The sequence below is a fragment of the Marmota flaviventris genome, chromosome 3 (genome assembly GCF_047511675.1).
Source record: "Marmota flaviventris isolate mMarFla1 chromosome 3, mMarFla1.hap1, whole genome shotgun sequence".
In the NCBI taxonomy this organism is placed as follows: domain Eukaryota; kingdom Metazoa; phylum Chordata; class Mammalia; order Rodentia; family Sciuridae; genus Marmota; species Marmota flaviventris.
The window spans coordinates 73,433,383-73,450,150 of record NC_092500.1 but is presented as its reverse complement, the minus strand read 5'-3'; the positions used below and the strand labels follow the sequence as shown (position 1 = coordinate 73,450,150).

The following is a 16,768-nucleotide window of genomic DNA, read 5'->3' as shown; positions in this document are numbered from 1 at the left end:
GTGAAAGTCCTTTCTGTTTTGAAAGTCACAAGTAGTTTTGGTAATGTTAAATAATATTTTGTCTTTTTCTTTTTAAATTTCGAATATTGACTACTTTCAAATTACTTTGAAATTTTATAGCAAGTTTGTTAACATAGATTTAACTCTAAGAGGTAGTTTCCTTACCAGTGTTAGGAATTGAGTTATTTGCCTCTTGTCCCTTCACTTCTGCTTCTTTTGGTTTTGTTTCCCCTCATGTGCCTAATATGTAAAAAATTTACTATGAAATATTTTGCTTGTTTTGGGTGACTTTATGACTTTGCTCTCACATTTTCCATTTGGTTTTCTCTTTATTTTTCTAGATACAAAACAGCATGAAAAGATTGGTTTTTCCTTAGAATTCTCTGTTCTTTCTTCCTTTTTCTAAAACATAAATTGTTTTCATATTTACTCCCTTTATCTGTTATTTCTCATTTTTAAAGGTGAAATCTCTTATCAGATCTACTGTCTTAACTATTTAATTCAGGTATTGTACCCGAAACAATAAACTGTGTCTGTCTTATAGTACTCACTGCTGACTACAATTATAACAATGTGCGTTTGTTGGTATTCTTAGTTCATTTATAGAAGAGACCTTTTAAAAGTGGCACCAAAAATATCTTATGTTTCTGTTTATAGATAACTTGAACTTAAATATTAGACATGAGTTGATTATTTAGTGTCTAATTATGATTATTTAGCAGCTAATTATGTTGTCATCTGTTTTGTTGTTTTCTTTCCTGCTCTTCCTCTTCTTTTTTGTTTTTTTGAGCTCTGCCCCCAGGGCCCACCTCCCCCTCTTTAAGGAAGGCTGATATAACAGTTATCCTGTGGGATCCCTGGGATATTGGTTTCAGGAGACTCCCCCACCCCTTGCAGATATCAAAATCTACAGATGCTAAAGATTTTACTATGAAATATTTTGCTTGTTTTGGGGGACTTTATGATTTTTCTTTCACATAAAATATAAAATAGTATTTGCAAGTAACCCATGCATATCCTCTCATATATTTGAAGTCATCTCTAGATGACTCACACAGTGTAAATGCTATATAAATGGTTGTTATACTACATATTATTTAGGAAATAATGGCAAAGAGAAAAGAGTCTATACTCTTGAATACAGATCAGTTTTTTGCTCTGCAAATATTTCTTTTTTCTTTTTTTTAAGAGAGAGAGAATTTTTTTTAAAGAGAGAGAGAAAGAATTTTTTTTAATATTTATTTTTTAGTTTTTTGGCGGACACAACTTCTTTGTTTGTATGTGGTGCTGAGGATCGAACCCGGGCTGCACGCATGCCAGGTGAGCGCACTACCGCTTGAGCCACATCCCCAGCCCCTCTGCAAATATTTCTAAAAAATATTTTTTAGTCGTCGATAGACATACATACATACATTTATTTATTTATTTGCAGTGCTGAGAATCAAACCCAGTCCCTCACACCTGCCAGGCAAGTGTGCTACACTGAGCCACATCCCACCACGTCTCTGCAGATATTTTTGATCTGTAATTAGTTGAATCTTAGGGTATGGAATCTAGGGGTATAGAAGACTGAGTATATTTTTAAGTTGCCTGGGACATTGTCAGTAATCACAATGTCTCCTAGTATTGTTTTGAACTATTTTTCAAGGTAGATTTTAAGATGATTTAAGTCTAATTTTGTGTTTACAAGACTACTGTGTATTAGCCTGGAAATTCAATTTATAAAAATAAGTCACACACTCATACCAACTAACTGATATCACACTGAAAAAAAAAAATGTGTTTCTTTGGCAGTCCTTGGATTTTATATCATAATCTTTGTAAATGGAAGATAAAAGATAAAACAAATATTGGAGAACTAAAATGTGTAGGTTGGAGACAGTATGTAGCTATGTTGGTATCTCCATTTACCTATAATGTAGTGATGATATTCTCTTTTTTGCCTTTTAAAAAAATATATAATTTTATTTATTTTTTTAATTTTTAAAATTTGTTCTAATTAGTTATACATGACAATAGAATGCCTTTTGACACAATATATATAAATGGAATATAATTTCTCATTCATCTGGTTGTACATGATGTAGAGTTACACAGGTCATGTAATCATATATATGTACACAGGATAATAATATCTGATTCATTCTACCATCATTCCTACCCTCATGCCCCCTCCCTTCGTTTCACTCCCCTGGTCTAGTCCAAAATACCTCTATTCTCTCCACTCCCCTTATTTGAATTAGTATCCACATATCAGAGAAAACACTTGGCCTTTGGTTCTTTGGGATTGGCTTATTTTGCTTAGCATAATAATCTCTAGTTTCTTTTTTGCCTTTTTTAATTGAGTTTTTTATTTATTTGTTGTTTGATAATGATTGTATTAAGACAAGTAAGACTTGATTTCTGTACAAATATCTTTTAAAAATTAATTTGCTTGGGAAATAGCCTGTAAAGTATATGATAACAAAGTTACTTTTCAGGCAAGGATATTTTCTTTCATTATTTTTTTAATCTATACAGTTTCATTGAAATTGGTAGGCAGTATTTTATTTCATTGTACCTTTGAAATGATCATTATGTGAACTTAAAAATATCCCATGTCAGCAAATGCAGTTGCATAGTCCCTCTGCCACTAAACTACTTTCTGTCAGATGATTTCTATACTTTTTCCTGAAAGTATTAATTCCATTGTCTTTTGCTGTGTATAGATTGTATTTGAATTGTGGCACTTGTTTGTATCTTTTTTTTTTTTTTTAAATATTTATTTATTTATTTTTAGTTCTCGGCGGACACAACATCTTTGTTGGTATGTGGTGCTGAGTATCGAACCCAGGCCGCACGCATGCCAGGCGAGCGCGCTACCGCTTGAGCCACATCCCCAGCCCACTTGTTTGTATCTTTAGGATGACTATGTTTGAGGACTATTTACTGTCATTAGCTTCTGTTGGATGTGTGTGTAAATACATGTACATAGATATATGTGCATGCATAACACATAAACACTTCTTTTGAGAAGTCTCAGTTATAATCCTTGTCAGGGAGCTCTGACAGTTTTATACTGTATTAATATCATTTGGGGGAGAAGCGTATTAGAGATTAAACCCAGGTCCTTGTGCATGTTAGGCCAGCTTTCTACCTACCACTGAGCCTCATGCCCATCCCTCATGCAACACAAAGCAAAAGACTAATAAATACTAAATTAATTGACATTTTAGTTGAAACTGGCATAAACCGAATATAATTCATTTGCAGCATGTTTAATTTTCTAAATTTTTTTTCTTTTCTTTTTTTTTTAAAGAGAGAGTGAGAGAGAGAATTTTTTAATATTTATTTTTATTTTTTTTAGTTTTCGGCGGACACAACATCTTTGTTTGTATGTGGTGCTGAGGATCGAACCCGGGCCGCACGCATGCCAGGCGAGCGCGCTACCACTTGAGCCACATCCCCAGCCCCTTCTAAAATTTTTTACAGTAAAAATATATCTATTCAATGAGTTTATCAGTTGCATAGCTATTGTTTGCCAGTAAAAGTTGCACAGACAAAAGTTAATGACCTCTTTTTTAAATATTTTTTATTTTTTAGTTCTAGTTGGACACAATACCTTTATTTATTTTTATGTGGTGCTGAGGATTGAATGCAGGGCCTCGCACATGCTAGGCGAGCACTCTACCACTGAGCCACAATCCCAGCCCCAGATGACCTCTTTTCCTCCTACCCGTAACTGAGTATATGTTCAGAGATCATATTGTTTACCTTTTTAATAGACAGAAGGGAAATTACCTGATGAATCGTCTTTGGGTCATCCAGAATTTCCTTGCCTATAGTAAGTTCACAATAAATATTTGTTTAATAGCGCCCTGCCCCAACTCCTCTGTTCAACAGTTGAATGAATAGAACTGGCCTGAAGCACCCTCAGTCTCATGTAGTTTGTCTTTGTCATTAATTAATCAAGCTAATGAAGATTAATACTACAATAATTCTTCAAGAACCATTTTCTTCAAATAATTAGGAAATAAAGCAGCAAAGTCATTTTTATTCATTTGGTTGCAAAAATGCAGGAATACTTTAATGATCTTCAGTGTCTGTAAGATTGAAAGGATTTCTTATGCATGTACTACATTACTTAAAGCAATGAGAAGATTAATGCAAAAAAGCATTCATTTTAATTATATCTTTATGACTATCTGTGAAGGGAGTAAGGAAATTATTTTCATTTTTAAATGTCTTTACTTTTTATATGCACTTTCACTATAATGTGTCTAGACATGGATTACTCTTTACTTTTATTATATTTAAGATAATTTATGCTTCCTGTATCTAAGTATTTAAACTTTTTAGTCGAGTTGGAAAATTATAAAATGTTATCTCTATGAATATTGAATATCCTGTATTATCTTACTTTTATGTCCTCCAGTTGGATATAGGTAGATTTTTTTTCATCCCATCTTTTATTACTTTTAATTTTTTTCCTTTCATATTTGCTCATTTTAAAAAATCTTAAATTATAACTAAGGTATAATTTAAACCTTGATCTTTAAAATACAATATACTCTATTTCCCAGAAAACTTTTGCCTCAAAAAACTTGGAGATGGGGCTGGGGATGTGGCTCAAGCAGTAGCGCGCTCACCTGGCATGCATGTGGCCTGGGTTCGATCCTTAGCACCACATATAAATAAAGATGTTGTGTCTGCCGAAAACTAAAAAAAATAAAAAATAAAAAATAAATATTAAAAATTCTCTCTCTCTCTAAAAAAACAAAACAAAAAAACTTGGAGATGGCAGCAACTGTTAATGAAGAGGAAGTAAGAAACCAGATTGCTAAGCTAATACTGAAGTCATGGATTCCCCAGAGAACCAGAAACTCAGCTTGTTCTGTTTAAAATGCTCAAGATTTAAGATTAAAAAAAGATTGAGGGCTGGGGTTGTGGCTCAGTGGTAGAGCGCTTGCCTGGCATGTGTGAGGTACCGGGTTCAATTCTCAGCACCACATATAAATAAATAAATAAATAAGCAAATAAATAAGTTAATAAATAATGAAGGTCCATCGATAACAACAAAAATATGTGTATGTATATATAACGTTATATGAAAGAAAAAAGTTTAAGAGTAATGAAAGATAGGATGAAAAAATTACCTAAATTCAACTGGAGGACATAAAAGTAAGAGAATAGAGGATATTCAATATTCAAAGAGATAACATTTTATAATTTTCCAACTCTACTGAAAAGTATAAATACTCAGATACAGGAAACATAAATTATCTTAAATATAATAAACTTAAAGCGTAATCCATGTCTAGACATGTTATAGTGAAAATGCATATAAAAAGTAAATAAATTTAAAAATAAAAATAATTTCCTCCTCAGATATAATTTCAATATCCGAAGTCCCAAGACTGATTCAGTTTTTGTTTCTGATGACTTTTGAAGAAAGTTTTACATTTTCCCTCACGTATTTGGATTTTGGAGTTGTTGGCTTATATTCAGAACTTCCAGTTGCGTATGCATTCTCAGGGGAAACTACCTCCTTAGGTTAACCTGTGGTTTTCTTTTGCCAACAACCAAGTTTTTTATTTTCTTTCCAATTGATACTTTCCCAAAGATCCTCCTTTTATGTAGAGGCTCAGATCTAATTCAGTCTTACATGAAGTCATGTCTTTTATTCCTTACCAGGCTGAGTTCCTGGCTTTTAAGGGGCCTCAGTGGCTTCAATGTTAGCTTAACACTGTCCTTTCTTACTTCTTCCTTGCTGAGAGCCACGGCTGAGTCTGTATGGCCCCTGGCATTTTGCCAACAGTATTGATTGACAGGCGCCTCTGCCTGTCCGCCTCTGCCGCAGTCCGGCTGCAGCAAAATAACCGGGGGGTGACAAATAACTTGTGTACGTTGATACAGCAGGAGTGGGAGCCGTTTATTGCAGGACAGGAGCAGTATTTATACATTCCACACAGCTTATCTAATTAGCATAAACTAGATACATCAGTCAACCAATAAGGAATCTCCACACTTAATGGCTTGCTTTTGTTACTTCTCAAACCACTCCCTCTGGCATTTTGCCAGGCACCATCCAGACTTGGCAAAATGCCAGGTGTTATTTTGACTTGTTTACAGACTCTAACACTTCCTCATTGATGGCTGCTGGCAATTCCCTTTACTTCAAAAGAATATGTTTCTGAGGTGTTTTTTGTTTTTAGTTGTAGTTGGACACAATACCTTTATTTTATTTATTTATTTTTATGTGGTGCTGAGGATCAAACCCAGCACCTCACATGTGGTAGGCATCACTGTACCGCTGAGCCACAACCCCAGCCCCTATGAGTTTTTTTAAGGCCAGAGTTTTCTGAGATATGTAGTGTGTTATGTTTTAAAAGCTCAATTAACTTTTTCAAATTTACTCTATTTCTTATTAATTGCTTTCTACTGTGCTCATTGGCTTTGAAACAGATTTTTAAAAATAGGTTTCAGTTACAACCAAAGAAGGCTTCACTATGGAAGTGATGTTTGATCAGACCCTTAAGATTGGGGTAAGATTCTCATATAAAAATGGGACCTAAAGGATTCCAAGTTAGGGTGAATAGAATCAGCATAAGTACAAAAATAGGAAACTATAGGAAATAATTGACAATTACAAGTAGTGTGGTATTTTTATCTGTCATATAACTTTCATTTCCCCACTCTACTCCTCGGCACAAAGATTTTTTTTTGCAATGAATTTACAGTAGATTTCAACAAAATTGTATTAACTGGTAGATTAGAAGGAGCTTGAATGATGGGCTCAGAAACTTTTTTTTGATTTGGTAGAAAGGCTTTAGAAGGAAATATTCTGCTTCAACCCAACAAGTGTAGTGTAGTTTAGTTCTGGCACCAACACCTGGAGTTGGTGTGGACTCCACAAGTTAAAGGACACAGTGCTGGTAGGAGTATCCTTACTTCAGATGCTAGCTTCACTCTGAGGGTCCCCAGTTCATCTGCATTTCTGTCAAATGGCTACAAATCCAGGGGTTTCCTATGACCCCCCTTAAGTTTGAAGGGTACACCAGAAGAACTCACAGAAGTCAGCAAAGAGTTATACCTTTGATTACACTTTTATGGTAAAGGATACATATCAGGAAGGAAATAATCTGTCTCAACCCCAACCAGGGAACTGCAGGTCACTTCTCACACTGACTATTCAGCATTAGTACAGACCCCACAAATTAAAGGATGCAGTCCCCCCAAGTAGTGGATGAGAAACTAGGAGTGAAAAAACAGTTTATTATAGACTACATTTTGCTGAAATTTTTTTGGTAGAAAAATGATAGTTGATAGTAACCCAGGTAATTATATGAGGATATGTGGGTTGGAGACAGACTTATAAAAATTTGAATGTCAGAAAAAAGTGTTTGAATTCTTTTGATAGAATAGCTTATGGATGATTTTCAGTACGTGAGTATTATGATCATGATGTTTGGGGCATCAAATTTGGGGCATCAAATTCTGATTTGGCTATACAGAAATGTTTTGCTACTTTTTAGGTGGGAAATAATAGCCTGAATTACATTGCCAAAATCAGAAATGCAGAACAAGGGCATGAGAGTATGGCAGAAGAATAAATCTATTTATGAATGCTTGTGAAAAGGTAAGGGTTATGTGAAGGAGCCTGAAGATAAATACATGGAATAAGTACTGAAGCAAGAGGAACTGTCAGTAGCAGGGATATAAGGAGTAACTTGGACAATTCAGAGAGACTCTTTTTCTGAGACTGGGAGAATAAAGTAGCAACATTTTTGAGTTGAATAGAAGATAAATTGGAAAAGAGGCAATTTTGTTAAGAGTAGGAGGAAGTGAGATAGGGACAGGAGGGGAGTCCTATCAGCAGTGGAAGTTCCTGAATTGGGTGTGGAAAGGGCTTAGAATACTCCATGTGTTTTATGTTGATATGGAATTCAACAAGAGAGATTAAGGAGTTCACAGTGGATAAAATAACTGCAGTTTTGGACATTGTCCAACAATTCACAGCATCCTCAAAGTAGCAAAGGCAAACCAGATTTGTTTAACCACAGATTACCAAAGAAGAACACTTTGAAAGTTACTAAATAATCAAATGATGCCTACTGATAAGATGGTAAAGGTAACAATTTTATTGGGGGGAAAATGTATGATACAAATTTTGTCTCTTTTAGCCTTTAATTCAATTTATGTGCCAGAAAATTTGACCAGTTCTGGTGCCTGGAGTAACACAATTCAAAATTAAAGAGGCAAGTGATTAAATGTAAACCAATAACTCAGTTTAGCTAATGATCATTATGCTTTCAAAGAGGGGGAAAAATACACTAGCTTTGGGGTCTCTTAGAGCTTTTTTTTTTTTTTTAAATGACCAGGCAGGAAATGGCCAATATGTTTTAGAATTTTCCATCTAAAAGGGACAAACAATAGTGTTTAAAACAAAGGTTAGTGCTTCAAAATACTTTGAAACTCAATTTTCCTAGGCAAGTGAGATGTTGGAATTTTTTTTTTCCTGATATGTAAACCTGTTAAACATAATGTTTCCCCTGCTTGAAATCCAATAATGGCTTCCCATTGTACTCAGAATAAAAATCTAAAGTCTTTACTATGGCTCTAGAGACCTGCACATTTTGTCTTTTACCTTTTCCTCCATATTTCTCATATTACTCCAGTGGTTCTCTGGCATTCTACTGGCTCCCTGTCAAGAGGACTTGCTTTCCATTCCTTCTGGGGGGCCTTTGTGGATACTGACTTCTGCTCAGTTTTCTCTTATTGGCTTCAGTGTCACTCTGTCAACTAAAACATTTCCTTATTCACTGACCAATCCAAGCAGTTTCTCCATCACTGAATCTGCTTTCTCTTTTAACAGTTACTGGTATTATTATATATGTTTGTGTTTTTGTGTTTTATTGCATCTTTCTAACTAAAAATACATTTTATTCACCTGAAGAACTCTTGTGTGTAGACCCTACACAGAGTAAGTCTTTAAATGTTTGTTGAATGACTGGATGGTTTCTGAGTGTATTAAGTGCTTTATGTGTGTTCTCTCATATAATCTTCAAAAAAGCCTTGTGAGCTGAGGTACTATTATAATGCCCATATTGTACCCCAAACCTGGAGGCCCCATCACCATAGAAATTTTATCACTCTGCCTATCAGTATTTAGGAGCCCACCTTTTTAGGATAGTTGTAATCTAGGGGCATTTTAAAAAGGATCAGAGATATTTTTTCAGTGTTGTAATTTAAACTTTATTTATGTTATTTAGTGTGAATGAAAAATTGCTTGTGGATCATTTTTGGCCTGACTAGAATGAAAATTAAAAATTATAGGTATGGTAATTTTTTGCAGTTTTTTCTTTATTTTGTGGCATACTTGTAGATGTGAATGTCTCATTTTCCATTGTCAAAACAATTGGTTCTTTTTCTACAAATTAATTGAATTTGAAGATTTAACTGTGTAATTATGTCTATATGCAATGACTTGAAAGTGGAAAACACATAGTTTAACATGATTTCCATTTAGATGCTTCAGAGTTTTTTTAGTATGTGAGGAGAATGATTGCTGATACTGCTGCTTTAAACAGAAATATAGGACGTTATAATCAAAATTTGACTTTTAAAGTTGTATTCTGGTTGCTCCAATTTGTCTCTAAAACTGAAATAATTGCCATTTAGGAAAAAATAGAATACAGAACACAACTGCTTCCCAGTTGAACTATATGGGATAAATACTGACTTGAATCACTGGGAATGATTCAATGTTTGAGGAAAAATTTTAGAGCTTTCCTGTCACACCTATACAATGGAGACACAGGCAGAACTGCCAAATTTTCCTTTTGTTTTACATGTAATGTTTACATTTTAATTATTGCTTCATCTTAGTAATATGCAGTCCTCTCAACTTCTTAATGATGTCTCTCTACTAGTTTTTGGTTTTGGTTTTGTGTGTATGTTTTGATTTTTTTTTTGCAAAGATAAAACAGATATTATTAGATATTTTAAAACTTGGCTCTTTGTGTAGACTTTTTTTTTTTTAAGAGAGAGAGAACTTTTTAATATTTATTTTTTAGTTTTCGGTGGACACAACATCTTTGTTTTTGTATGTGGTGCTGAGGATCGAACCGCATGCCAGGCAAGCGCACTACCGCTTGAGCCACATCCCCAGCCCCTTTGTGTAGTCTTTTAAAAAAATGTTTTTTTTTTGTATAGATATCTAGTTCTGGTGGTGAAAACCATATGAATGGACAGTGAAGCAGGGTATTTTAAGTTGAATTTTACTTTCTTCTTATAGTATGCTTATTTTATCTCATAGGAAAAAGAGTTTTAGACCAAATCTTATCTGGACTCTGATTAGAAGATCTGATTGTTAAAAATAATAGTATGCTGTTAATTATTCTATTTTAGAATGAGACAAGAATTGGACATTTAACCTGAACTATGTTCTTTGATTTGGATTGGCAATCACTTTATACAATCTGAAGAAAAAAACATTTTGCTAAGCAAACTACCAGCAATTTTCTGTGTATAAGCTGGGCAGGGTGTAGCATGCTTGTATTCCAAGCTACTGGGGAAGGCTCAAGTAGAAGTATCATAAATTTGAGGCCTGTCTGGGCAATTTAGCATAGACCCTGTCACAAAACAAAAAGGACTGGGGATGTAGCTTGGTGGTAGAGCACTTGCCCACCATGTGCGAGACCCTTGAGATCAATTTTCAGTGTGTGTGTGGGGGGAGATTTTGTATATAATTTATATATATAAATATGGGTTACATTGACAATATATTTGAAAGTGGAAACATGGTTTCTTTCAAAGTAATATGTTTTAGGCTTTTAAGTATTTTGAAATGACTTTGAAATGATGAGTCACCAACAATAGAAGAAATATTCTCATTTGATAATTTGGCCTCTGCTGCTATTGGCTGCTGGCTGCATTGGTACAGCTCTAACCTCCACTATTCCTTCAAACTATTCTTCCAGAATTGTAATGTATATTAAAGATAGTTTATCTGAAAATTCTCCTTGCAACTCATCTTGCCTTTATTTTGGTTTCTTATTTTGTGGGAACAGAGGTAAGGAATAGAAGTGATATATTTCAGAAGTTTTATGTCATTACAAGGAATTTTAAATGGAGCAATTTGCCATTGAGTTTGTTTCATCAGATATTCTTCTAGTCACCCAAACACATAACTAATACTAAAAAGCCTTGATAGTTTATCCTAGCATATTCCTTTGTTCCTAAAAGTATTTTATAAGAATTTAACTTAATACTAACTACTACAACGAAGGAGTTTGTGAAATCACATTTGGTTAGTGTTTCCATTATGCTGGCAAATTTAAGTACGTTTCTTTCCCATAGTTGAACCTGTTTCCCATTTTGATGAAGTCCAAGCACAACAAAAACAGCAACAACAACAAAAAAATCTTCCTGTGTGGCCTGTAGATACCAAATCTGAAGATTATTAATGAATTTCCAGCTAGGGACCATAAGCAAACATATTCTCCTACAGATAACTACACCCTTCCTGTTTTGGGATTGAGTTTATTGTGGAACAGATTTCGGAAATAGGTTTCTGACAGATTCAAGTTGTATTTATAAAATGTTGGAGGGTGAGGTCTTCCTTTAACAAAAACTAATTATTTCCTGTCTAATGCCCAACAAGGACATTTTAAGCAGGCTTTTCAGAAAAGTTTTCCTCTAGTAGAAAATTATATTATTTACAATAGTTCTGGTTGTTCTTATTAACCAGTGTATAATTTTTTTTCTATTTCCAGTGAAAAACTTAAAAAACCTATAGTAAATAGACACAAATAACAAAAACCTTAAGTGTTTATTAGTATTTTGTCACTTGAGTGATAGTAGTTAACAGTTTAAATAAATGTCTAAAATTTTTTGGTTTTTTTATGCAAATATGTAGCATATTTATGTTCTGTAAATATGCTATAAATGAAGAGTTGCAGTTTAGATAAAAAGCAGATTTATGTTAAAGAATTTGCAGGTAACATTATCCTCATCTAGTACATCTGTTATAAAAAAAAAAAAAGTCTGTAAAATTTAGGCCACCCACAAAGTGGTCTGCTGAGGCCTGTGGTTGGTGTTAAAATGCTGTTATTATGTGGGCTGACTGGTTTGGTAAGGAATTTACCTCCACTAAAGACTGTGAAATATCATGATTCTGACTTTCCTCCACAGGGACTGAATTGGCTTGACTTAGGTACAGTAGTGTTTGTTAGACTAGTCATAATGTACTCTATTGCCTTGACATCATGTGTGATATTATCTGAATGGTATACTGTTTTCTAAGTTGGTTTATCAGAATGTTAATATTAGTTCTGGATCATGTAACCTTATAATAAGCTGAAACAAATTGTGGATTTATATTGCTGAATTAAATTTGATAGTTATGAGTAAATTTCATTGCTCTTGAGAAAAATGTGTGTGTATATTGCTGAGAAGGGAGCTAAAGTTTTTATGTATTTTAATTTGAGGGTCATTTGAAGAACTTGTCCTTTAAATTTCTTTGGGACTTTTGAATTGTTTAACAGCATGGAAATAATTTTAGTAAAATTTAGCAACCTGAAAGTGAGAGGCAAAAATTAAACAGTCTTGCTGGGCACGGTGACACATGTAATCCCAGCTAATAGGAAGGCTGAGGCAAGAGGATCACAAGTTTGAGGCCAACTTGGGCAATTTAGCAAGACCTTGTTTCAAAATAAAAATGGCTGGGGATATATTTCAGTTGTATAGTGCCCCTGGGTTCAGTCGCCCCATACCCCAAGAAAATGTTCAACAGTCTTCTTGAAATAGCTATTTTTAGGCAAATATTGTAGACATTTAAAAACAGTAGTAGCCACCACAACTAGCAGTGACCATTTTAGGAATAAAAACATAAAATCAAAAAATCATAAAAATATGATTTCTGAAGTTTTCCAGAATGAATAAAGTCATTTTTGGAGAACAAACAATGTCATATTGTTACATTAGAAAAATAAAAGATAATGTAACAGAATATTTACTTATTTATGTGGTACTGGTATTAAACCCAGGGCTTCTTACTGCTTGGCAAGTGCTTCACACTAAGATACATTTTGAACCCTTTTTAAAAATTTTATTTTGAGACAGGTTCTCACTAAATTCCCCAGACTGGCCTTAAATTCAGAATCCTCCTGCCTCAGCCTTGTAACATGTCTTTTAAATCAAATAATTAATAGTGCACATAATTTTTTTGGAGGCTTAACTATTTTTCCTTAAAGACATGGACTATTTTGTACAAATCATAGCATGGAAATCGAAAATGTATTTTTTTTTTTTACTATAAATTAAGGAAGTGTCATTTAGTGTAGAAGAAATAGCAATTTTTGGACAGAAAAATATCTAATTGCCACTGATAAAATATATGTATAAATTTTGAAGTAAGATATATACATTGAAATAGAAATGTACGTATACATAATGCGTATGATATGTGTATGTTTATATATATAAACACATACATGTGTATAAACATGTTCATGCATGGGAGTATTTAACATACTGTTTTGATTTTAGGCCTGCCTTGTAGAACTTATGATTACCTATGTCTAACTTGAAAAGTTTTTTTCCAATAGATACTTCAGAATTCTTTTTTTTTTCTTTTCTTTTCTTTCCTTTTTTTTGGGGGGGGGGCGTTGTAGATGGACACAATATCTTTGTTTTATTTATTTATTTTTTAATGTGGTGCTGAGGATCAAACCCAGTGCCTGATGTATGTGAGACAAGAGCTCAACCACCTCAGCTCAATACTTCAGCATTCTTATTGTTTGTTGTATGTTGTTGAATTTGTTATCTTGTCATGATTCAAAGAAGCTGAAGTTAGGGGCTCAGAAATTGTTTTCTTCCAAACAAATAAATGAACAAAGCCACTGATGTGCCTTGCCTAGCCTTTGTTCTTTTCTCTTCTCATCTCTAGCTTGATGGTCCTTTTAAGTAGACTGCCCTATCTAGTACTGACAAATGCCATTCCAAGCTTGTACAGTCAGTAATGTGTTGTATCTGTTTTTGTACTCATTGTCAGCAAATATCCAAGCCAGAGGTTTAAGTGGCCTCTTGGCAGCAGCAACCACACAACTCTCGGAGAAGTTCTGCTGTGTTGTTGCCTTTCCCTTAAAGATTTCAGCATTGTAATTCTGCTAGCTCAATCAACTAAGTGTTTGTCTAATTATTTTCACTCTCAGCTAACCAGAATGTGGTTTGCCATTCTAGGTTTACCGACAGGACTGTGAAACATTTGGGATGGTGGTAAAAATGCTGATTGAGAAAGACCCTTCATTAGAAAAGTCTATACAGTTTGCACTGCGGCAGAATTTGCATGAAATAGGTGAGCGGTGTGTTGAAGAACTCAAGCATTTCATTGCAGATTATGATACTTCTACTCAAGATTTTGGAGAGCCTTTTTAGAAGATTTAGTGCTCAGGCAAAAAAAAGAAAAAATGTTTCTAGATTTTTTTTTTCCCAATTGTTCAAATCCTTAATATATGGAATTTTTGTAATGAAGAGAAATACTTTATGATAGTTGACCACATTTCCAGTATCAAATAAACATCTAAAATAGTCTGCTTAAAATATTTTAATTAGAATCTTTTTTAAACATGTAGAGGCCTCCTAATCCATACTCATCCCTCCACCCAAATGATGGTCAATTAATTTTTTAAGCTTTGAAAAAGCAGTCCTGGGGAGTAGCTTTCTGTACTTATGGTCTTCCACAGTTTATGATCATTTGGTCACAGGAGTGAAATTTACATGTTAGAGATCATTTCACTTAAACAGTAGTCTTTTTGCATTTCATAGTGAAGATACCATGTGGAAATATTTGAATTCTGAGTTGTGATTTTATTGACTTGTGCTTGTTTTTCTTAGGCTTTGTAACTTTTAATACGTTAATGTGTCCTATCCTGAGTACATTAGTATCTTAGATAATATTTGGTTTGAGAATAATTCTCTATGATATAGTAGAGCACTTAAAATATCCAAGAGACACCTTAGCATAAAATCCTTTTTTCCCCCCAAGTAAATGAACTCAATGTATCTCTTCCAAAAGAAACTCTTGACTATTCTCTCTGCCATGTAGTCTTCAATAAAATCATATACTAGACTAATGGGGCAATTTTTGATGAATGATAAAGAGATATTTTAAAGTTGAGATTGTTTCAAAAACCTTCTGATCAATAGAGGAAAAATTTAAAATATAGAGGAGTACTGGAGATTTTTTTTTCTTAAAAAAGGAGATTGATAACATGCTCATGATTAAGCCATTTACAGAATTATTCTTTTGTTAATCTGTGTAATCTGAGGAGTTCTTTTTCTGCCGACTTTTAGAGATTCCTAGCCCTTCAAAGAAACAGAGCAAAACAGGCAGTCAGTCCCCACAGCCACCTTCTACCAACCAGACTGTGTCAACAGTCCTTCATCAGTGAGCGATCCAAATCACGAGTTAGCTAAAGACCTAACTGGGACCATTAGAATATTCCACTTATTTCCTGGTCACTTCTAGCAGCGTGGTGCCATTGAGCCAAAATATATAATTTTGTGACATTAGTGAGGAAACCTTAAAAATCATGTTTGTTATTACTAACCATTTCATTATCCTCCCATCCTCTTTCCATTTCCACTCTATTCTCACTTCAGTTCTGGCATTATTTTTAGTGCATATGCTATCTAAAGAGCTCCCCCAGAGTATATCAAGACTATATTAAAAGAGGAAATAGCAGTATAAATAATTTTAATGGATTCTATCATGAGTGTCTCCAAATATGTATTATGCCATTCCACAAATTTAAAAACTAATTGAGGGCAACATTTATTTTTTTTAAGTTTCCTAAGGGAGACTATCTTGAATTTTTATTTTTACCATTGAGATGTTATACTTAGCTAACTTTTATAAAACATAAGCCAAATGAAATTCCACTTATTATCTCTGATATTCTTCCTTAGTGTGAATAGTGATTTATTACTTACCATAGAAAGATGAAGAAAGTACTGATGTCATATCCTCCTGTCCCCAGTGTTTTCCTTTTCCTTAAATATTCTAGTCCAAGGATTCTGTTTCTTTAAGATGTCACAAGTTTGAAAATAAAACCTGAGAAACTGCCAGAGGCAAAGGAGTTGTTGAAATTCATTAAAAGGAAAAGTCTTACTAACAGATGCATTTCAATGTAGGTTCAACAGGTAATTTCTTCCTTTTCCCTTCCCTCAAAGTACATTTGATATTTAAAGCTCTTTATAGCTTGCTATCAGCATTATTCTGCTAGGCTTGTCAGTGTTAAATTTGTTGGGGATTTTTCTTTTCTTTTTTTAAATGCCTTTTAAAGTCCAATTATGGGATAAACTCAGATGTGTACCAGAGTATGTATTTTGTAAAATGTTCTTGATTAAAGAGATGTGTTTGTAAATTATCCATTGTTTTTGAGTATACATAACTGATGTGATAAAATTTTCATTGTCTTACCATAAAGCCTTGATGATCAACATGGGGAAAGCAGATATTGTAAAGCTTTTTGTGAATTTTAAAAGTAAAAAATAAAGAAACCAAGTTTAAATAATTAGATTGTCTTTTCTCTTATTTTATCAGGCTTAAACTGCTCTGCTAAGATGTAAACTTTATTACTCTCTGCTAAAAAACTATTTCTAATTATTCGGTTCACCTACTCAGCAGCAGGATAGAGGAAGTTAAATTTGGTGGTAAATGGACTTTTGATATCTGAAAACAGTAGTTGTTGAGCATAATAGTATTTAACAATTGTCATTGTGA

General features: G+C 33.7%; 1 protein-coding gene across 9 annotated transcripts in view; it reads left to right on the top strand.

Annotated features, from left to right (window-relative positions):
- Pphln1 (periphilin 1) overlaps positions 1 to 16,559 on the top strand; it is a 108,698-nt gene extending 92,139 nt beyond the window's left edge. For 8 of the 9 annotated variants that reach the window (XM_027934181.2, XM_071609960.1, XM_071609964.1 and 5 more), the window contains one exon: positions 14,224 to 16,559. In XM_027934181.2, the coding sequence (XP_027789982.1) occupies positions 14,224 to 14,418 (195 nt within the window). In that variant the 3' untranslated portion in view covers positions 14,419 to 16,559. Of the gene's footprint in view, positions 1 to 1,249; positions 1,321 to 14,223 lie in introns of all 9 variants that reach the window. The other variant, XM_071609962.1, reaches the window with a different exon arrangement.
- The last annotated feature ends 209 nt before the right edge of the window (positions 16,560 to 16,768 follow it).